We start from the raw sequence: 24,931 nt of genomic DNA on the forward strand, positions 1-24,931 counted from the left end.
TAAAATAAATATCCATTAAGAATGTACATAAATATTTTATTTTATTGTGTTAATGTGGGACCACATTTTATGCAAAATCTGTTTGGTGAAACCAAATTTGTAGTAAATTAACAATAACATTCCCCAAACAATATCCACAAACAGTACTTCATCAATATTTTAATCTTATAATTAAAGCTAAAACTTTAAAACATACCTACTAATAAATGCTGCTCCTCTCTAAAATGCATGCTTGGCTCTTGCAGATATATTCCACTTAAACATAAAAAATGCAAATGCATCTACAACTGAAAAAAGTACAAAAATATCTAATACATCAATGGCTTAAAACAGGAAAGGGGGAGGGATTGTGCTAAAAGCAACAAAAGAGCAATTAAATTAAATTGTCAACCAATACCAATTCCATTTTGTGCTACTAACCAGACACCTATGTTAAGTCTTGACAATGGTGACTTTGGTACCATTAAAGAAACCCTACTTGTAAATGTACATACCTTGTGCGAAACAGTATATAATTTAGATATAAAAAATAACATGGAATAGAATCCAAGAAACTGCAGGTACTGTTAGTGTGTGTACTGCAAGACTTATATCATTTTCACTCCCTTCCTCATCCCACCACACCTTTCTCCTAACATCCACTGCCCCCCCCCCAAAAAATTAAAGAACCCACCAGAGACTTCTTCAATGTACCTCCAGAATAATTCAGGAAGCTATAGTCTGAGAGGGGGGAAAAATCCAAAATGCATGCTTAGGGCAACACAAATACACACACATCCTTTGGATCTTGGCATATTGATTGCAATTGAGACAACCCATTTAAATACAATTAAGGAACTACATATAGCCAGCAGTAAAGGGATTCATACATGTGCAAACTACTTTATGAATTCTCATCAAAGCTGAAACAGCTTACTTAGGGTTAGACTAATATGTTTTTTTATAAGGAGAAAACATAAAAGGCATGTTGGGCATCTTGTTACATAGTCATCTGCGTAAGTCTCACTATGCAAATCACATTCACTGAGCTCTTTTGTACTTTAGAGAGGGAGTATTCTAAAAATCTAACTTAAAGAGAGAACAAAACACAAAACCAAAAAGTATTCGAAACTGCTCTCACATGTTGATGAAGAATTCCATTTTCTACCAAATTATTCTGAAAAATGTTAACATTTTTTTAAAAAAACTGGCCTATGAAAGACAGCAAAATGAATATTCTATATATAAATATTGATTTAGAATAAATAAATTATTGTATAAGGGTCTCCAGCTATTTTTTAAAGTATAGATTGTTTCACATACCACATACAATTTTAAAATAAGGGGGAAATTCCTTTTTAGAGTTCTTGGTGGTATGTGGTATCAAGTTTCTTTCTAATAATTGTGTTTCTCTCCGCACAGCAACAGTTGATATCAATATAACTTGAAAACATGCCATCATTCTATTTGTCATTTTACATACAGTGCATATGATGCTCGCTCTTTCCGTCTCTCATAGCAGCAAGCAGATTCTGCTACTAGCTATAGCAGCACACCCAGGAGTGGAGAGGAAGAGTGTCAGATATATAAATAGCTAAAAACTATAGTATACAGTATACAATTCTACAGTATACAATTCTATTTATCTGTCAGTATTTAGGTTGACAGCACACCATTATGTTCTATAAGAAATTCACTAAAAAAATAGCTATAGGAAGAACAAAACCAAGACATTCCTTCAAATAGGACAAAAATAAGTGCAAGTGTCTAAAACAAGTAAATTGAAGCAACTCCCATAACCTGTGAAGATTAAAATCACGAACAACTCTTAAATTAAAAAAGGCTATTTTGCTTTTTAAGCAGTTTTATAACTATGTTATTAGAGCTCCCAAGAGCAGCTATAAATTATTTTAGAGGCAATTTCAAATTTCAAAACAAGCAGTCATGGCCACCGCCATCCCCTTTAGGTTTGTATATGCCTAGGTATGGGAAAGTGTTGAAATGAGCTAAGCTACATAGAAATAGACCAATAGCATGTGCCACAACTATGGCAGCAATTCATCAAGCATGATCACAGAGACAGCTGCAGCAGTTATCCACCTATAGGTCAGTTAAGTTAAATTCTCCCATACCAAAACAGACCCAAACGTACCAGGGCCCATGGCTGCTTGTGTCAAGAAAAGGAACTAAGTGAACCAGTTTTTTTGTTCTCACATTTGTAATTAAATGCATTGGGATTCATGCCTTCATTAAAGCCACAAGAAGCCAAATTGTGTCTTATCACATTCTGTCTCGTCATAAAGGTTTGTCCCTTTAACGTTCAGCTTATGGAGTATCTGAAATTAAAGTCAGGCGGATTTTAAAATGACTATGTAAACTACATGATTGAAAAGGGAATAGTGCAATCTTTAAACAGATGAAATGCAAATTAATGTACTTCACAGATTGTAATATTGCTGTATTCCAATGCACCAAGTTAACTTTTCTTCTCATGTCAACTGGGGCTATTTTATTACAAGCTCTGAAGACACTGTGTGTGTTTGTGTGTACATACACATATATACAAAGAGGCTGAAAATTAGTTATTGTTTGTGTCCACATACCATTTCAGGTGCTGATATTTGCAGAGCAGCCCTATCAATTCTAGCATCATGTCACAGATATATTCCTCCACTATGATAGTTTAGTGAAAGTGCTCATCCTGTCTCCTTTCTTTTTTCATTTTCACAATGAAGTCTATGCTACTCTGAAAGAAAGCCCAAGTCCAGAAGAAGTTCTCTTTGAGATCTGTTCTGGACACGTTTAAAAATATCGTTGTTCCATCAGCTAATTCATGTATTACAATTTGTTCCATTATCTTTATGTGAATTGCCATGCATTTGTGGAAACAAGGAGCAAAATAGAGCATACTATGAGGGACCAGATGACTTGAAGCTCCTCTCCAAGTTTTCAGATTATTAACTTCTGTCATGAACATGGTACCAACTTTTCAAAATTCTCATCATGCTGGCTTTTATTCTTTCCTACGGTCTAATGGTATTTGCAGAAACAAGAGCCACCAGTAGCTTTTTCCTATATTCCCTAATATTTGCCTCAATATTTATGGAATAGCAACACTCTCTCAGCACTGACAGAAAGCATAAACTGAGAATAAGCCATTAAAAAAAAGCAATCCTTCGCTTCCCATCTTAATGGCATAAAGAGAACTTTTTTTCCTTTCATAGTGACATTCAGCCAAGGTTAATCCATTTCATTTGTCCTGATCTTCCAAAACTGTTTTTTTACTGCCTTTGGTATATTTTGCAAAGATCCATTGAAATGAATGGAATCCCAAAGCCAAAGAATATAGGAGGCAGCCTCAGATTTGTGTATCAAGTAACCTAGTAAAGACTGGCAGTAAAAAGCAAAGTGTAATGGTATATGGATGACAGGAAGGCAAAAGGAGAATACCATTCATCTCCAAATGAACTAGACAGAACTGAACTGATTTATATTACTTAGGGCTGAGGCTACATTAAAGAAAGAAGGAGAGGCAAAATGCACATCTATATAATTTCTCAACAGAGGGTGGTGAATTACTATTACTACTTTCTCTATTGCAGCCAAGAGCAAGTTTATGTTGCTTTGCAAAAATCAGCAGGAAATATTGTGAGCACTAGATGAAATTGCAGCCTCAAGCTTTAAAATGAAACTAAATGATACACAAACTGTCTCACAATTTACAAAAGCTATTCTGCTCCCACATGCTGTACAATACATTCAACAAAGGTCTCAGTTTGAGATTAATGAATACTGACGCTTTATCCTAATAAAAATTAAATTCATGTTTGTCTTCTCCTACTAGAAGTACCATTCTGAAATAAATACATATAACACTGTAGTTAATTCTGTGCAGCATACCTTGTACAAGTAGTGCAACTGTCTATTCTTCCTCTAGCCCTTCTTCATATTCAAAATTGCTACATTAGCAAATGACTTTAGCAAAAGCATTCTCAAAGACTAATGTACATTTTTCTTTCATAGATTACCAAACACCTCTAAGTCTAAAAGTTTCTTTAGAAGAACATTAGATGTATATATTAAAGAATAATTTAGAAAACTGACTGATAGAAAAAATATGCAGTCATTTCTTTTACCATTTAATTTAGTGGTCTTTCAAAAGACCGTTTAAAAATTGCTTTAAAAAAGGATGGGGGATATTTGTATCCTTTGTATTTTTCAAAAAAAGGGGTATTACAATCCCCTTAGAAGGCAGTTTCAAATAAGTACTGCAAACAAGTCTGTAATAAAAAAAAAGTGGGGAAAGGTATATTTGACATGTTCTTAAGACAATCACAAGATGAGAGCCTTTGAAGTGCTGCCAGAAGCTGAATAGGTGCTCAAGTACCTTCTTGCTTGCTCAGTCATAATAAGTTGATCTTCTGTCTTCCCATAAACAACAGCTTCCCATTCACAATTTGCCTGTTGTACATAGTCCAGTTAATAATTATATTCAGAATCAAATCAATTAAATATCTTAAAGCCAAGGGTTAAAATAACCAAACATTAAAATAAAAAAGCAAGAACAATTCAACATTTCTTGATTTCACTTAATGATTAAAAGACTGCCATCCTTAATCCCATGCTATGAACTAGAATATAGGAAAATAGTATTGGCTTCCTGACTAGCCTAAATAAACATGTATAAAATCATGTAAAGCACTTTGAACACCAGGTTACTGAAGGTGTAACACTCATGCTTAGAACCAATTAACCCGTCCCAATGAAGCTACATAGGCATGCATGTTCAGGCATTGCAAGAAACCATTGAGAAGTTCTGTGTTATGTCTTCCACAATTTATTCAATCTTTATTATCTAATTTACTCAGAAATTAGAAGACAGTGGGAATGGAAAAGGAGTATTGTGTGCATACAAAACTATGGAATGCATTAAATGAACTATGCAACCAAATGAACACTCAGCAACACTGATCTAAGGATGTAGTAAAGAGATTTTACTGCAACAGCAATTTTTAACTTAAAGCACATGTCTCTTAATTTTGAATCCTGAATCTGAAGGAAGCATTTTGCAAACATAGGATAGTCCAATACCAGAAGCCTTGATTCTTTATATATTAATAAACAATAGAAATATTATAATTTATAAATTTACCTTTCAAAGACAAAGTAAATAGAGTTAAATATTAAGATTTCTTAAATACAAACCTGAAGAGGTTTTTCTGCTTTAAAATTTTTTGAAGTGTATGTATTCAGCTTTTTTTTCCACGCTAAATTCAGTTTTGTTAAATTGGAATCTTGTTTCTCTGGAGTTGAATTGTCTCTATTGTCATGTATTTCCAATAACGGTATCATTAGAAGTGATGTAGTATAGATATTCTCTGACTATATTGCAAAAAAAAAGTTTAATAAAACAACCTGTTTCTTGCTTGGAGAATTATAAGTTTATAAAGTTTAAGGATGCCATCCTGCAGGTTTACATATTAAAATTCTGAGGCAAAGCTTTACAAGCATTTATCATTCTTTAAAAACTAGCACAAAACATTAAAAATAGGCTTTCATTTAACTCCCAAGAATTCAAACTTAAAACATTTAAAATTGTCAGTGAAACTATTCTGGCATCATTAACATGAAATCTTCTGTACTGGAGACAAATTCCTTGTCTGTCTAATCACACCTGGCCAAAGCTACAACATTACACTTGCAGAAATCAAAAAAGTTAGCCCACTGCTTATTCTTACAATTACTGATCGTTATAGTTCTTAGTATCAATTCTTTTAGATACTAAAATCATGTTTTCTTGCAGTGATAGTTAAGAAGACAAATGCTGGTTAAAGTTCTTGATGCTATAGTACAGGAATGTCAAACTGTCGGCCCACAGGCCAGATGCGTCACACCAAAACTGCACCCACCCTATTGTTGGCAATGGGAAAAAGTCTCGAGAAGTCACACGTCACGTGACATCGTGAGTTTGACATGGCTGCTATAGTATATTCTAATCTCTATTAGTATGAAATATTTGAATTTCTGATATTATGGCACTGACCTGCATATCTGAAACATTATCTGCAAAAACAGGGTCACCAAGTTCTTCTTTTTCCCAAGGATCCAAGACCAATGATTTCCTGACTCTCTTTACAGAAGTGTTCTATGATCAATATTTTACAGAAAAAGAAGCAATTAAAATTATTTCCATTGCCCCTGAAATTCTAGGGCTATATGCAGCATAATTTACCTCTAGTTTGCATCCTTTATGGACAGACTCTTCCTCTTCCTTGAAGAATATATCTGTTCCAGTTTCCTCTTTTAAAACCTCTCGAATATCTTCTTCCAAAAAGGCAAGAGGCTGTGACTGAAATTAAGTGATTAAAATAACAGAAAATAGCAAGTTCTTCATTTTTAGTTACTGAAATCCATTAATCTTAAGCTCACATTTTATTTTACTTTTAACTTTTAATATTCTGATTAAATTCTCAAGAGCAGGCGGCTAGATTTGATGGTCTAAGTCAGGGGTGTCAAACTGCCGGCCCGCAGGTCAGATGCATCATACCAAAACTGCGCCCACCCTATTGCCAGCAATGGCAAAAAAAATCACGATACATCATGACACATCACATGACGTTGTGAGTTTGACACCCCTGGTCTAAATGGCCTCTATGTTTCTAAGTATTACGTTCCATTCTTCATTAAGTAGGCAGAATTCTGAGCCACAAGTAATATGTAAACTCTGAAATAAATTTTAAATGGTCTAGTTTCAGTCTATTCATGTATCATTTCAAGACAAGGATTTAGATAAGTGGAGAACCACTACATTATAGTGGTTAAAGTATTGTGCTGGGACCAGAAAAACAAAGCTTTCATTTCCACTTGTCCTTGGAATACACTGGAAGACTTTGGGCCAATTATTATCTTTTAATCCAAACTACTTAAGGGACATAAAATGAGGGATCACCTTAATACAGGTAGTCCTCACTTAACCACAATTGGGACTGGCAACTCATTTGCTAAGCAATACAATTGTTAGATGACGCATTACATGATTGCAAAGACTTGTGATTCCATTTCTGCTGCAACTGTTAAGGGAATCACCCAGTGCTATTGAGCAAGACACTATGTGACTGCGACTTGCGATTTCATTGATAGCTTCTTCATTGAATCTGTTTATTTTTGGTTAGCTCCGGAGTGGGCAAATAGCAATCATACGCCTGTGAGATGATGCAGTAGTTGTAAGTGTTTAAGGGTTGAGAATCTCAATCATGTGACCACGGAGACACTGTGATGGTGATAAGTGTGAGAACCAGTCCTAAAGTTACTTTTTCAGTGCCACTGGTCACTAAACAAGCCAGTTTTTCTTTTTAAAATGAGCTACCTATAGTAGTAGTAATAACTAACATTCAATATTTCTCTTAGTGGCCAGAGTTTTAGAGTATACTATTTTAAAACACAGTTGTTGATATAACAAATTACAAATTCTATTTTTATTGCTTTTAGAAATATTTATCTTTTATGATTTTGTTACCTTTAATATTGTAAGCTGCCCTGAGTCACTTCGAAGCGAGATGGGCAGCAAACTAATTTAATATATGTAAAATACATAAAAGACACAGAATGTATATACATTGTTCAAACTGTCCTTGCTTGGATTGAGTAGTCTGTCACAGCTTGAAATTCAGATTTTGTCTTATATTCAAAATCCACTGAATCAAGGTTGATAAAATTGAGGGCATTCAATATACAAGATTACATTTTTAATTTACAGACTTTATAGAAATATAGTAACATAACACTATAAATACTAACAATATATTATAACACATTTTTGAACTTTTCTGAATGTAAATTATGTAGCATTGCTCAACCATCAACTTTTAATCATAAAATTAGGTTGGTCACATTGCATAAGTGATATGAATCAAAATGGTACATACCACAATTTTCAAAGGACCATATTTCTTTTCTTGAGCAGCTAAAGCATTCTTAAATGGAGTTGGAGTCCTTGGTGTTGTGCCTAGTAGTGATCTTCTAATAGTAGGTGTCCTAAAACTATATAAGACCCCAAATATGTATAAGCAATTTTATATGATAATCAAATAAATTGTTCTGAATGAAAAAGCTTCATGCAGAATGCAGAATCTGTTTTAACCTTTTACATTTTGGCAGTAATTTTTAGTCCACTTAAATTTGCTTTCCTTTTTATTTCAAAAAGCATATTTAATTCCTAATCCATATTAAATTATGTACTTACCCAGCATTTTCCTTTTGATCTTTGGGTGTTGCATCTTTATTATGTAGGGGAGTTGTAATAAGAACTTTTTGGCTACAAATTGGAGTTGATGTAAATGGAGTATTTTCAAGACTAAACTGCTCATTTCCAGAACATGTATTGAAGAACTGTATGTAAAGCAAGAATATAAATTATACAGTTAATAAGTATTTAACTCCAACTGTTTAATATCTGCAGTACAGATAATTATTCCCCATCTTATATTACAATTAAATATGTTGTTCTATAGCTAAATAGGCACAAAAAGGAGATCTTTGGAAAAAACACACACATTAATATGGTCTACTTGTCATAACATTACATACTTTTTAAAAATATGTTTTATTAATTTTTAACATACGCCTTAATATTTGCTAAACATCGTGTTGTCTGGGTTGGTGTTTAAAAAAAATCAATAACAATTAATCTCTATAATTCTATAGTCCATATAATAGCTTTACTTGATTTCCTCTTCTTCCAATAATATTGTCTTTTGCCAACCTTAAATTAATAGTTATTTAAATAAATAACAATTAAATATAAACATTTTTCTCATGTTTCTGCAAATAATAACCACATCAATATAAAACTTCTTTTCATTGATCATCTTGCTTGCCTCATCATAAATCCTGTTTACATTCTCATTTAAATTTGTTTTCCCCACAATATTCAAAACATTCTTACTGGTTAAGATATTCTCAAAATTAGTTATACTTAAGTATTTAAGTCTTTTTTCTCATCTTCCCTGTTCAATATGCTTCAATGAATCAAAGAATTTTCCCATAATCTTATAAATGTTGTTGCGGATACAAAAGGCAAAACAGGTAAGATGTTTTTATAGGAAAGTTTCACCCCTACGTATTCATTGAAAATCTTTTCCCTTTTTTATTTCTTGATTTTATTATTTTTTGTCTCTCAAGTTCTCATAATTCTTTTGGAAAATCCATTTTGCCAAATCTTTTTTCTTGTCTTCAAACTTATTTTGTAATCTTAAGGTGTAGTTTGTCTCACCGTGATGTCCCATTGCCTGGAGGCAGTCCAGGTCTGGATGGGGAGAAACAGGCTTCGTCTCAATCCTGCCAAGACTGAGTGGCTGTGCATATTGGCATCTCTATTCCACCTTTAACGATGGGGGGTGAGGTGTTACCCCCCATTGATAGGGCTCGCAACTTGGGCGTCCTCCTGGACTCACGGCTCAATTTTGAAGATCATATAGGAGCCGTGACCAGGGCGGCTTTTGCCCAGGTTCGCCTGGTGCGCCAGTTGCGACCCTACCTGGACCGAGATGCCCTACGCACAGTCACTCATGCGCTCGTGACCTCCCATTTAGACTACTGCAACACTCTCTACATGGGGCTGCCCTTGAGGACCACTCGGAGGCTTCAACTGGTGCAGAATGCGGCCGCGCGAGTTGTGATGGGGGTTTCCCGATACTCCCATGTAACACCTCTACTCCGCAAGCTGCATTGGCTTCCAGTTGCCCTCCGGGTGAGATTCAAGGTGCTGGTGATGACCTATAAAGCGCTGAATGGCTTGGGTCTGGGATATTTGAGGGAACACCTGCTGCCAGCATCAAGTTCCCTTCGTCCAGTGCGCTCACACAGGGAGGGTCTTCTCAGGGTGCCGCCGGTAAAAGATTGCCCGCGGATAACACCCAGGGGGAGGGCCTTCTCTGTGGGTGCGCCTGCCCTCTGGAACCAGCTGCCCGTGGAGCTCAGGACTGCCCCTGACCTGCGTTCATTCCGCCGGGACCTGAAGACTTGGCTCTTTGAGCTCTCCAGCCCAGGCTGAGAATTTTTAACTGGGGTTTTTATTTTCAGGGATAATTTAATCTTTTTAATTGTTTTTTAACTTTTGTATTTTGTATTGGTGTGATTTTAAAATGCCCTGTAAACCACCCTGAGTCCTTCGGGAAAGGGCGGTATATAAATCTAATAAAATTAAAATTAAATTAAATTTTCCATGTCCAGAGTTTCCTGTAATTTATTTTCCCATCTGGGTTAAGTCATACTTCCTTGTATTGTTAAATTCCATCTTGAAATCTCTCTCCTCTGGCGTTCGGAACCAAGCCACAGAAATAGTGGGTAAGCGCACATGTGCATCCCCACTTACACGAGTAGCGGGCAAGAGCACTCTCCACTTGCGCGAGCAGCAGGCGTGTTTGCCCACCACCTGCACAGAAACACCCCCTCTTACCCCACCAGCTGGTCCGTAAAACTGGAAAGGTTGGGGGACTCTGCTTTAAAGATTTCCTTGTATAGCTGCATACAGCATTTTCTCATAAAAACATTAATAATTTATATAAAAGGAAATAATTATCCTTAATTATTTTTTTTTGTAAAAAAAAAACCCATCATACATACTTATCCATCATGCTATTTCCCTTCAGGCTAAACAACATTATGCACAGGACATTATGCACAGGACATATAGTAAGTCAAAGAAATTAAAGGCATAAGATAATAAAAATAAACAGAGCTAAATCTAGCTTACATAACCTCCATCTGCTATACCTTCTATCCTTGCAAAACATCCTGGCTTATTACACTTAATATCTTTTCTTCTTTAAACTTTTCACACTGTGCTTGTTGAGGATATCATTATTCCATCCAACCATAATTCTTTAGTCTATTTCTTCCTGTCAAGCCATTCTTTTCCTTCATACTTTTGTTTTGCATTTTGATAAATAGTAAATAAATCTACAAAATATCACTAGTTGAATCCTATATTTATTTACCTGAGAAGGAGAAAAAGGTAGTGTTTTCACTGGTGTTTGTTTTAGCATAGTATTGTTGCTACACAATCCATCATTCTGTTCATAGGCTGGTGACTGTCCAGTCCTGATTTTCTTCTTTTTGCGTAAAATTGTAGGAGTACTGAATTTGGTTACATTTGGAGATCTTGATTCTTCTTCATCACATATTTTTTTGCCATCAAGTACAACACTTACATTAAACTGGCACTCCATGGCCCCATCATTATGCTGAATACGCATTAATTTTACTGGAGCTTGATTGACAGGTGAGGGAACCGCATCAGAAAGATCAAAGCTGGTGACATCACTCCATGCTACAGGATCCTCCAATATCCATCAACAGAAGAGAGAAAAAATATACTCACAACATCTCTTTGAAATAAGTTATTTATCCCCAATTGGACTGGGGATATCAGTGAATCAGCTATATATTTTTCATTTAATAAATAAATACAGATCTTAACTTTAGTTTTAACACATACTTTTACTCCAATTTAATAATCTTACAGATAGTACTGGCTTAGCAACTATTTGTTCAGTGACCATTCAAAATTATGATGGCTCTGAATGAAGGAAACTATGACCCATGCTCAAAGTTCTGGGATCACATAATTGTGATCAGGAAATTTGGCAATCCATTCATACTTATGACTGATTGCCAAGCACTCTGTGATCATGTGATCACCATTTGTAATCTTCCCTACTGGCTTCCTCAGAAGGTCAATGGGGAAGCTAAAAGGAAAGGTAACAAACTGCTGTTGCCTGCCAAGAGGACACCCTCTGGTTTCTGGATTTTGGCTGAAAAGGTCCATTCCGAAATCCAAGCAGAATTTTGGCATGGAGCACTTGCAGTACAGGGCATTCACAGCCAGTCTCTGGAGTCTAGAGGAGTCTCTCTCATTTCTGGAGGCCTGGTGAAAAAGGTCCATCCCAAAATCCAACCACAATTTTGGCGATGGTTTACGGTATATAAATGTTATTAAATTAAATTAAATTAAATTAAATTACTCATTTGAACTGCCTGCATTTTCTGATTTTCTCGGTGCTTGACATTTACAGCCTTAAAGATGCAGCACAGTTAGGTAAGAACAGGATGCCTCAGGGAGGGAGGGAAGGAGGGAGATTCCGGAAGGCTGGAAATACTGCTTGGATTTTGGCAGGGAGCATTTTCAGCTTCTAAACAGAGGCATCCAAGCCTACCTTGCACTGGGACTCCCAAAGTGTTCCCCCACCCCCACCCCGGCAACCCATTTTCCTTACCCAAGACTCCATCTTCTCCAGGCCCACAAGATTGCTTAACAACTGGGTGTGCCAAGATTGTAGTCACTGACCAAAGCAGTCATGACATCTTGCTTAATTACTGCTTCACTCGATGACCGAGATCCCAGTACTAGTTATGGTTATTAAATGAGGACTATCTGTACTTTCTGAGATAACCCCAAAAATTCAGGTTCAGTATTTGTGTAGTATTTCTCCCACAAAAGTTAATAAGCAGTTAATATTGCAGCCTTATTGAACAAAATTATTACTACTAATAATCTTAGTAAACTTTGGGACAATAATCCTAGTAAACTATTAAAAAAATTCTAAAATTTCTGATTTTATTTATTATATGAATGTTATTATTAAGACTTACGGACTCAATGAGTTCTAGTGTCTCTGCAAATTCAGGTATGGTCTGTAGAGATGACAGCACTGCATTTGCTTCCACAGCCAAGTATTTGCTAGGTGAAGTTTGCTGATTTATTGAAGCTTGTGTATCATCTATATCATAAAAGTCATTTGTTTGCTCCCCGAGGCTATTTAAAGTATTTGCCATGTTATCTTCCATGATGAAGTTTCCAGACCAGTTAGAAAAATTTCTGGCTTGCTAAGAACACAAAAAATGTTGCTGTTTTAGTGAAAATTAAGATGAAAGATAATTCAAACTCACTATAGAAGATGTATGATTAATTAAGCTCACTGGCAATTATGGAAGTGTGATATAAAATGGGTCACCAAATCAATATAATACGATTTTAATTAGTCTGTAATACACTTGCCTGGAAGTAAGTCTCATTTAATAAAATGACTTATTTCCAAAAAATACCAGAAAGAGTTATGCTACTGATATAATCATGTGGCATTTTAAAAATCATACTATTTTGTCAAAATATGAGTACTTCAGCCTACTTATTAAGCCATCTAAATCAAACATACATTTTTAATCATTTCATACTGACCACTCCCAAAAGAATGGCAGCTGTGTCTAATTTTAAACTGTCAACAATTTTTATTGTGGTCCAAGAAATCATACTCCTAAATTTCAGTAGCAAATTTTCAAAAACTAGGGGTGTTTCATTTCACTATTTTTAGGGTATATACCCATTCCTTTAAACCAAAAATAAATAAGAATTATCAAAAGGACCAAACATAAGTCTCCTAGACAGGGAAAACCCCACTTGCATGACATCATAGAGTACTTCACTCCACCTGCTCTGTCCTTAACCTTCCTTTTTTAATGGCTGCTATAGAAGCTGGATTATTAATTTTGCAAAATGATAGAGAGAGCATGAAATATATAATCTTCTAGCCCAGACACGTCGCGCAATGTATCGGAGCTTTTTCACCATTGCCGGCAATGAGGTGGCCGTGGTTTCCCAATGACGTGTCTAGCCTGCGGGCCGGCATTTTGACACCCCTGCTCTAGCCACGTTATGCAGAGTGATCCTCATGCTTCTCTCTCTCTACACTTGTTTAGCCGTCCCTGAGCCATCAAAGAAATAAAAAGCACAGAAAGTAGTATGTAATCCTTTGTTCTACAAGTCACAAGAAAAATAAAAGCAATATTTTATGCCATTCAAGCCCTTTCTCAGGTGCCCATACCGCATCTTTTGAGAAATGAAACAGGATTTCTTCAACTATACTTCAAATACCATTACAATGTATTGGTGTACAATGTTCATTAATTAATTTTAAAGATGTAGAAAGACTTAATTGCCAATCAGCAAAAATATTTCATTTATGCAAGCAGCTCTTACTGAGGTCACTCGCTTTCTCCTGATTTCATTTTCAGCTGACATAAGTAGCAATTCAAGTTCTTTTATTTTTTTCTCTTTGTCAGGATCATCATCAAATGGCTGCTAGAATGGATATTGAGGGGAAAAAGAACACACAAAGAGACAGAATAACATTTAGGACACATCACTAGGAGATAATTTATAAGGGATATTAGAATGAAATGATAACAGAATTTTTAGTATAATTAAAATTAACAGGCAGTTAGTAAATAGTCTTAATAGTATTGACATGGCTGACAACATATGGTTAAAATAAACTCAGCTGTCTAATTTCCAAAAATATGCTTCAGAATAATTTCAGACCAAAGTTGAAATCCTGACAGACTTATAGTAGAGTCCTTGGTGCTCTATAAGCTTTGTTGTTTGCTGTAGATATTTTATACCTGAATAGATAATATTGATAGAAGAGAATGGGGTTTTGTCCCTGTTTATATATAGTAGCTTGCCTTGCCACTGTTGCTGGAAGCTTTTTATCACAATGATGTAACTGCCCTGAGCACCATCACACTGGTCCAGATCCATAAAACACAGAACCTGAACTGGACACATTATTTAAAACTGGACCTGATTATTATCAAACAGTGTGGAACTATTATTCTTTTAATTTACTGTCACTTTTTATCATTCTCATTTAGTTTTGTACAGACATATTTATATATTAGCTATGGGACCAACTTGCAGAACAACCAAAAAAGTAAACAAGATTTGGCAATATTTTAAAATATACATCAATTGTCTAGAGTGGTGTTGATATAGATGTACCAGATGACCATAAGCAATTATTTTATTTCATAATTGCTCACTGACAAACATTACTCCTCAAATTCCTAAATACATTATTCTTTAGCAAGATATTACTGAAAACCAATTTCCATCCTATCAAACTGTTACATTAAAAAACAAAATAAGCTGAAATCAGGCAAGAAATGGAAATTTCAAACAACAGACCAACATATTTGATACTGTAATTAAAAAAACTCCCAGATTTATGCACAGGAATTTTATCTGCTATCCAAGATCTAGAAATAATTCAGCTGCATTGACATAGATTTTTTTATCAAAGTAATTCCATTTCCTTGATGAAAAAAGTGTACAAATCCTTTCAAAATAACTGATGTTGATTGTATTCCTGGTGATAAGGTCCTTTTTAAGAATATTTTTTCACATAGCAATTAAACAGAAATATTTTTATGCTGTCATAATGTCAGAGAAAGATTAAACTGTGAATATAATTGCCCTGCAATTACCTGAATAAAGTTTGAAGGACTTGCAATGTCTAAACAGCTGCTTTCTGTTGAAATGTACTGGTAACCTGGTATCTAATAAATCAACATTTGTTATTCTTAGAATGTATGTGCTTACAAACATTTCCCAATCCCCCATCTTTCTCCTGATATTAACATCCTATAAGTTTTCAATAGCAGAAAAACCAATTACTTGTATTGTTGGTTTTTTGCAGAAAGATTATATAAAGGGACAGGAAAGGAAAGAAAGCAGCCAATGCTAATTTATTCATCCTTTAATACCATCCTAAATATACTGTTATCCCTAAAAGCCTGTATTTTTAAGGGAGATGCAGACCACCTCCTTAATTAGAACAAATTAAATAAGATTAAATTAAATAAAATTAAATAACACAAATATAGTCAATTATTTCTACACAATTATTTCTACAGAATAATTTAAACATTTAATTTTAGAAAAAATTAATTTGAACACATTAAACACTTTCAAAATTACCACTTTAGGACAAAATAAGAATATTAAGATGAACAAAATCAAAAACCAAATATTTTCGGGGGCCCAGGAAAAAAAAGTATTTTAAGTTAAAAAATATATCAAAAACAAAGCTAAAACAATGCTGAAGGTATTAAAAATTCTGGATTCTTTCAAGTATCTCATCTAAATTATTTTAAATTATTTGCAGCATGAAGCTCTGATAAACATTCCCCTATAGCAAAAATATGGCTATAAACAAATTGGGAACCTACATGTGTCTGAACCGGTATATAAAATTGATTTTGGGGATGCAGATGATCCGTAGGTACACAAGTTTTGTGAGGAAGTTTTGACAAACAAGGGCGCTCTCTCTTGATTCCATCTTGTAAATATCCTTCTTGTTCAACTTTCCTTCGCATAGTAGAGTTCCAATGATTTTTTATTGAGTTGTCAGTCCTAAACAAATAATAGGACATAATCCAAAGTCAAGTTCCCCAAAGTTACACTAATTTCAGTGGAAAAGAATGAATTCTTTTTGAATGAGATAGTAAGTGTTTGATAAATTGTATCATGTCCATAACATAAACATTTATTAAATATTGCACAGAACTGAAAATTATGCACAGGAAATAAGTTACAAATGTTATTCCAAAATTTCTAAAATGAAATTTCATTTTAAATGGTTCTTTAAAAGTTGTTAAAATGTTATAATACTTTTTTATATTATCCCTTTTGAAAAATGTGGGAGGAAAAATCACAGTAGTAATCTTCTAACAGAGATTTGTAAAAATATGTCCCAGAGGCCAGGAGTGTCTTCTGAATTCTGCCCAAACTCTAACCCTGTTCACACTTTTGAAGTTGCCTTATGCCCTTTTAGGTCTTTTTTAGTGGTTGAAGATTTCGTTGTTTCAGTTAACAAAGGCTCTGATTTTAGGGCAAAGAAAGTAACCTATAAAGCCCTACATGGCTTGGGTCCAGGATATCTGAGGGAACACCTGCTGCCGGCATCAAGTTCCCTTCGTCCAGTGCGCTCCCACAGGGAGGGTCTTCTCAGGGTGCCACCGGTAAGAGATTGCCGGCGGGTAACACCCAGGGATAGGGCCTTCTCAGTGGGGGCGCATGCCCTTTGGAACCAGCTGCCAGTGGAGCTGAGGACTGCCCCCGACCTCCGTTCATTCCGCCGGGGCCTGAAGACCTGGCTCTTCGAGCTCTCTGGCCCAGGCTGAGGATTAATTTATTTTAATTGGGGTTTTATTTATACCGGAGTGGTCCCTATATTTCTACTTGCATTTTTACGTGCTTTCGAACTGCTAGGTTGGCAGAAGCTGGGACGAGTAACAGGCGCTCACTCTGTTACGCGGCACTCGGGATTCGACCCGCCAAGCTGCCGACCTTCTGATCAACAAGCTCAGCGTCCTAACCCACTGAGCCACCGCGTCCACTGAGCCACTCCGGTGGGAAGGTAACAGCGTTCCGTGTGCCTTTGGCATCTAGTCATGCCGGCCACATGACCACGGAGATGTCCTTGGACAAGCGCTGGCTCTTCGGCTTTGAAACGGAGATGAGCACCGGCCCCTAGAGTCGGAAACGACTAGCACGCATGTGCGGGGGAACCTTTACCTTTACCTTTTACCTTTTTTATTTATACAGGGATAAATTTAATCTTTTTTAAACTTGGTTTTTTAACTTTTGTATTTTTGGTTTTTAATTACCCTGTAAACTGCCCTGAGTCCTCCGGGAAAGGGCGGTATATAAATGTAATAAAATAAATAAATAAATAAATAAATAAATATATTTTGCTTCTGATGCAGGAAGGGGGCACTGAAAATGTCTACTGAGCCTTTCAACATTCTTCTCTCAGCATTTCTTAAGTCCTCTGTGACCATGCTGCAGGATGGGACAAGATTGCATAGGATCATTGAAATGTAGGCTGATGAAAACTAGGAAGAAAGGGAACAGGACAGTAGAAAGGCAGTGAGAGTTCTTCATTTTAGGATGAATTAAGATTTGGAGCACTGTTGCTGCCTTAGAAGTAATATTATAAAACCCTGCCAGCACTCTCCTAGCATGGGACTTCCTGAAGAAAATGGGCAAAAACTCACTATTCCCAAATTGAAGAATTAATCCAGGTAATTGTGCTGGTTTTCTACCAGAATGAACCTAACTGTTCTAACTGGGTTAATGGAAAATGTATTAGTATATTGTGTAAAAAAGGTCACATAATAGCATTATTTTAAACAGACAATTTTAAAAAACTTACCTTCCTGGAAGCAGTTTTGCAATTTCAGCCCATCGGTTTCCTAAACGTTTATGAGCTTCATAGATGATTCTGTCCTCCTCTTCCGTCCATGAAGATTTCTTTACCTCTGGATTAAGGTGATTATGCCATCTCTCTCGACATTGTTTCCCTATCCTTCCTTTTAAGTGCTTTGCAATCAAAGACCAGCGTTTGGGACCATATTTCTGAACAAGTTCAATCACCTGGAATACAAATTGAATGGCACATTTTCTCCAGCATTGTTTTAAGAAAAAAATAGCACCCATGTGGAAGAAGTAAAGAATCTCATTCTATTTATTTAATTCTTTAGCTACAAAATCATTCTGACTTCCAGCGGCTTACATTTAGGACACTGGTTTTTATTTTTTATTTTTTTATTTTAATCCCATTTATATCCCGCCCTTCTCCGAAGACTCAGGGCGGCTTACAATCTAAGCACAAATCAAATGTGCTTAGCAATAGCCTTCATTCTATGTATATGCCTGCTTATTAGGGCTTTCCCCCCCCCCCCAAGCGACATTGTTACAAAGTCAGCTTATTGCCCCCAACAATCTGGGTCCTCCAGATTTACCTACCTCAGAAAGATGGAAGGCTGAGTCAACCTTGAGCCTGGTGGGATGCAAACCTGCAATAATTGCAGGCAGCTGGTGTTACTTAAGGAGGCATCAGCCCACTGCTCCACCAAGGCTCACTGATGCTAAGGGGAAGTGGGAAATCATGAAAATGCAATGGATGAAATCCTATATAATGCTAAGCCAGGATTTTTTTACAGCATACTTTGTTTAAAAGCCATACTGGCTTATGCCAGAATAGGCTGATTGATCTAAGCACACACACACACCTCACATTATGATGTAGCACTATCTATAAACCAGATCTAATATCACATTTAGAAGCTAGCTGGTGAAATGCAGTATAAAATAGAATATCTAAAGGATAGGATACAGAACATAGTTTGAAATAATTTGGAATTAAACCCAAAATGTTCCATAGCCTTACTATTTATTGTACTTTACTGTTTTGTTTTTAACTTGTAACTTTGCAACCCACTTAAGGAACATTTTAAATGCTGGTTTAGTCTCTTATTAATATTTTATTTCAAGTATATAATATTTATTATTATAAATTTATGAATAATGAAGAGGCTTAAAATATTAAAAAACAAATTATAGACAATAAAATTAATTTGGGAAATCTTTTTTATACATAATTAATTTTATTTAAAAGGTTTTGCTAGGTATTATTAGGTTTCACATAACATTTTATTGATTTGGTATATATATTCACATTTCTTTCCAAAAGGAACAATATTAACAATTCCGTAAGGGAAGATGTTAATCAATATTTAAATTTTTGAACAATTACAGGAAATAACTGTATAACAGAGCATAAGAATAAAAGAATATTTGTAGCTCAGGGTTGAAATGAGGGGTCCTTAGTGCTTTGTGAGCTTGGTTGTTTTCTTGCATACATTTCATTACTGATGATGTTATCCAGTTTGACTAATGAAATGTCTGCAAGAAAACAACCAAGTTCACAGAACACCAAGGATCCCTCAGAGCATAGGAATGTTAAGATGAATTGGGTAAATCATATTAAATAGGAATGTATTCTAATTAAAGGCCAAGCACAGCTCTTAAGCTAAAAAAAGAGATGGCTCTCTATTTTAAGCAGCAAAAGAATATGGATGCAAACATTTATAATGTTCTTAGTTATATCCTACTTTGTATTGAACTACATATGACAAAAGAGGACAACAGATACCTGAATAACAATACTGTCCTTCCTGAAACAAAATTAGTACTTAGGAGCAATATAAATATAAATCCGATACCCTCTGATCTTCTTCCTTAGTCCAGGGTCCTTTAATAAGTTCTGGATTTAGGACCTTCTGCCATCGATGCTGACACTGAAAATCAGAACGATTCTGCAAAAAATGAATAATAAATATTCTTTGTATAGCTTGTCATCCTGATTAAAGATGTTTTAGTATTCTAATATTCATATAGCATTTTTGTTCTAAAACTAGGAAATCCTATTCTGAAAGATGTAGATGGAACTGTCTTTTTTTCTATATTGTTTATTCGGATAATGATGCTGAAACTTCTGAACAGTTGAATACTAAATAAGAAAAGCCTCAGTAAATAATTTTCCACTTACTTGTAAATGACTAGAAATAAATGTCCAGTCACTTGTTCCATGTTGTTCAACTAGTTTTTTAAGTTTTTCATCCTGTAATAAATGATAAAAATGTCCATAAATAATTTTACAACACTAAACCCAAAACTGTATGGAGGATAAGCTACGTTACAGTTGAGCTCACCTCATCACGGGTCCATTTTACTCTGTTACATATCTTTTTTGCCCCTTTTTGTTGTGGTACTTCATAGTCATGATCTGCATAATGAAGGTCATCATCATCTTCCTCACTGCAAAGTGCAAGCTATTATTAAGTTAACATTGACAGTAAATATATGCCTATGTCTCACATGCTTTAAAGAAGACTTATAGTTAACATTTTAAACTAAAAGTTACTGAAACTCATTTGTTCATGCACCATTACTGACTGAACAGCTAAAATCTAATAAAACTTTAAGAAGCAACCAAATCAAGTCCTTTAAATATTAATCAAATATTTATTTAAATAAATTTGTGCTTTTAAAACACACAGGAGCAAAGTAGGTATAATGTGAATGGCCTACAGGAATACCATGTTCACATGTCTCTACATTTTTTAAGCAGAAAGCAACCTAATTGTCCAATGTCCTAATTGGAATATTTCTTAGTTGTCTTCTACTTTTACATTATTTTCTCTTTGAGGGCATGCCCAAGTTACATCCTCTCCTATTTCACATTCTTGATGTATGTCAAGAGCAAACCTCACTGCTTTCAGGAATAAGAATAGAAAATGTAAGCATACCCCTGAAAGATTACTTTAGTTCCAACAATAATACACTGGTTTCCCAGTGTGTTTGACACCAATTTAAAGTAAACATATCTGTATTATATAATATATCATATCTATTCCAGATACATTCTCATACTGACATAATCAAATATTGACAAGATATCATAAATCTTATTTTGAAATACCAAATATACATGAGTGTTTGGATGGAACTAATCAAGGAGAGAACCTAGAACTAAGGAGAAATTTCCTGAGAGTTAGAACAATTAATCAGTGGAATGAGTTGCCTCCAGAAGTTCTGAGTGCTCCAACACTGGAGATTTTTAAGAACAAATAGGACAATCATTTGTCTGAAATGATATAGTTTCCTGCTTGAACAGGGGGTTGCACTAGAAGATTTCCAAGGTCCCTTCCAACTATTATTCTGCTTCTATTATTATAAATTGCAGAGAGCAATACTGATGCACTAGAAACTCTTACATTTTTTAGCATTTGTTTTTTTCACTTCACTTGACGATAAGTTTCTGTGTTGTGTTGCTATTATTTGTGAAAAGGAAGACTGGAAGTGCTTGTTAGTGTATTTTAAGCAAAATGTAATAATTAAGTTTTTGACCAATGAAGGTTAAAAATATATTCCTCCAATTAAAATTCACATTTCAACACAAATTGTTTACGGTGATGGTATTGATATAAGTAATGTGCACTGCTGGGTCATCAAATTCTAAATATAGTGCCCCAAGAATAACCAGTTTGTTCAATTAAAAATGAAGTGCATAACCTGTCAAAATAACCAACAAATTTCATATGAGAAAGTTTCATGAAAAGGATAACTGACAGATTACTCAAGGGGAAATTTCTGTTAAGCCTGATATTTTACAAGAACATTTGGGTCATATTATTGATACTCTTCAATATTGGAAGGGTTGTGAAAGGTTTCCTCACATGCTGATTCCAGAAAATTTCAAAAGTTGAAATTTCCCAATTATTATCACACTACAAGAATGAAGTTAAGAATTTCTTCACAGCATCATGATAGTAAAGAAAACATAGGCCCATCCTTGTAAGCAAAGAGGCAGCATTAGTTTATGGGTATTATCACAAATCTTAACTGTGGAAAAAAGTTCAAAATTTGTGCTTTGGCAGAAAAAATGGTTACAATTTGGGACATTGCAGATGGTATTATTCCACTGGAATTCCTTGAACTGAGTATCAATATCAAATTAGAGTGTTACACTGCAATACTGAAAATTTTGAAATAACTTTTAAGTATAGTTCAGAAGCTTAAGAAAATCTTGCTGCAACTTGCCCAAAAGGCAATTTTGAAGTTGGATCTCATAATCTTAATCCAAATACCATATAGTCCAGTGTTGGTGCCATGTAACATTTTTAAATTTGTGCTCTTAACTCAAAAGAGTAGAAAGATCTGTCAGGAGATTGTGGGAAGTCAGCTCCCCAGAGAAAGAAATATTAAAAGGGGAGGAAGATATATTTCCTCAGAGGATCTTGAAGAGGCAGAAAAGCATGCCCAGTTTTCTTAATAGCTCCAGGTCTCCCCTCCCCAAGCAGAAACCATTTCTAGAGAAATGCAGATGTAAACCATCCAGGAAGGTTGCAGGCTCCCAGCTGGGAGATTAAAAAGACAAAGACCTAAAATCTACATACCCCATCCAAAGAGTCATCAGCCCAGCCCCAGGGAAGCAGGACATGACCTTTGGACATAACAGAATTAACCCATCACCATCAGAATACCACAAAGGCACAATCAGACTCAGGTCAAAAGTTCATGACACAGGAAATAGCCTCAAACAGGAACAAGAAGCAGCTCCAAACAAAAGGCTCCAGAGGGTATAAAAACCCACTCCCTACATGTGTTCAGCCCTTCTTTTTCTGCCAGCCACCTTCCTGTCTAGTTCTCCTCTTCAATAAACTACAACCTCCTTCCTAAAGTAGTCACCATGTTTATTCCCAGCTTGGATGGAACCATGATGAAGACTTTTCTTCCAACAAGACAAAGCATGGAGTTCTTTCGTGATGTTTAAGATGCCTGACTATAATTGGCAGAAATATGTAGTAAATGGGGGTGATTATGTGACAAATACAGGTACCAAAAGTGCTCATTTCAAGAATTATTTTATTTCATTTATTAAAATATCCTTATTTAAGTTAACATTTTGGAAGTCAAGGCACTACTTTTCATTCATTGATCTTTGTGCAAATGCCATGGCATTTTTTCTAGATCAAAATAATATATATATATATATATATATAAATATTTTTCTATAAGGAAATTAATTCTATGCAAATATTGCACATTAGGAAACGATAATTAAACAGAACATTCATTTTTAAAACTACCCATTAAAGAAAACAAGAATAATTTTCACCTTCACGTTTCCTTGAGAACAGTCTGCCATCTACTGGCTTCAGAGAGTACTATACTAATATTTACAAAATTGGGTGTTTTATTTACAATTTTCTGATAGTCTCCCTTGCAAATGGTTTAAGCAAGACATAAAATATTATCACATAAAATAGAGAACAGACAAATCCATTTTACCATAGTCTTGTCACTTAATTCCTTTACATTTATTTTTTAAAAAATCACATTAACAAAGTATTAATCAAAGTGATTAATATTTGCACTTTAAAATTTTCTAGGAAAATATATTGGTAAGATCAGGGTCTACAGGATTACAGTATTATTTTTTAAGTTGATTCTCTCCCTTTGAGTCAGAGACAGCAGTCATGATTCCCCAAATATGGTTGATCTACAACAGGCATGTCAAACTCACGACGTCACGTGACGTATCGGAACTTTTTCCAATTGCCGAAAATGGGATGGTTTCTCCATGATGCTCCAGTTTGACACTCCTGATCTACAACTCCCAACTCTTTTAATCATCTTAGGCCAATTCTTGAATTGAATTCATTTCAACTCTTGATCTGTCAGTTCTCTAACTGCTTCTGGCTGGCACAGTTGTGGTTTGGACATAATCATCTGCCATAACTAAATAAAGTTAGTTATATAAACTATAATTAAAGTTTATCAATTTTCCATGTTATAATTTTCAAAAGCCATTCACATTAGTTCTATACCTATTTATCTGAAAATAAGTTCTGCCAATTCCATATGATTTACAAACTTGTATTGACAGTTCAAACTTTGATCCAGATAAAGGTAACAAATAATGTAGGTGGGAATGTCCTTGAAGGTAAACTGAAAAATCAACCCAAAATACTAATTGGAACTGGACAAAATACTAATAGGATACCAATATTATATTATTTAGACTCAGTTCAAAATCTTGCAGTAAAGAAGTATGTATATATTATCTATTCATTGTAACAGGTTTCAAGTCTGAAATGTACACTGTTGCTTAGTAGCCAGCCATTTCAATAATTCAGTAAAATGCCTTCTCTTGCTTTTCTTTTTATTACTAATAAACAAAGGTTCTGTATCTTGGATCTTTTACTCCTCTGTATATTTTTACTGCTACGTTTTATCATTTCTACCACAGTTTTAGATAGTTACGTATTTATAATTTTCCTGTTTTTTCCCCATTGTACTTAATGTTATTTTTCTTAGTTTTGACTAAAGACCAATATTGTATTGTTCCCTCTTAAAATCCTTAAATATTATTTTGTTTACATACTCCCATATTTAAATATATAGGAGAAAATTTAGCAATAGACGAATAGATGAAGCAGGACCATCTTTCCACACTATGTAAACGCCGCATAACAAAACCTTAAACCACGGCATAAGTGAGAACAAGTCCATGGGCTTGTTCGGCCAGGGCACGTGGAAGCGGCAGGAGAAACTTTCCGTGATCCGGTGGCATGGCCTATTCCGCGGCGGAAAATGAGGGAAACGCAGAGCCGAGCGTGGAAGATGCCAAGGCGGCAAACGGGAAGGCGTAGGTAGGGGGTCACTCACCTGCGCGGCCTCTTCGCCATCCTTTGCGTGTACCAT

General features: G+C 35.1%; 1 protein-coding gene across 3 annotated transcripts; it reads right to left on the bottom strand.

The window, feature by feature from the left end:
* Nucleotides 1-735: 735 nt before the first annotated feature.
* Nucleotides 736-24,931, bottom strand: MYBL1 (MYB proto-oncogene like 1; the record flags this gene model as incomplete). Of its 3 annotated transcripts, XM_081326130.1 has the most annotated exons (17): nt 736-1,521; nt 4,367-4,440; nt 5,185-5,361; nt 6,023-6,124; nt 6,212-6,328; nt 7,905-8,019; nt 8,222-8,367; nt 10,977-11,318; nt 12,631-12,864; nt 14,015-14,116; nt 15,301-15,372; nt 16,045-16,228; nt 18,033-18,253; nt 19,885-19,977; nt 20,211-20,282; nt 20,374-20,479; nt 24,896-24,915. In XM_081326130.1, the coding sequence occupies 17 exons, from the start codon at nt 24,913-24,915 to the stop codon at nt 1,518-1,520; spliced, it is 2,181 nt and encodes a 726-aa protein (XP_081182256.1). In that variant the 3' UTR covers nt 736-1,517. The 3 variants fall into 3 exon arrangements, with proteins under 3 accessions (XP_081182256.1, XP_081182254.1, XP_081182255.1); XM_081326128.1 differs by lacking the exon at nt 736-1,521 and having other exon boundaries at nt 4,227-4,440; nt 20,374-20,493; nt 24,896-24,931; XM_081326129.1 differs by lacking the exon at nt 736-1,521 and having other exon boundaries at nt 4,227-4,440.

The sequence above is a fragment of the Vipera berus genome, assembly GCF_964194415.1.
Source record: "Vipera berus genome assembly, chromosome: 3".
NCBI lineage: Eukaryota > Metazoa > Chordata > Lepidosauria > Squamata > Viperidae > Vipera > Vipera berus.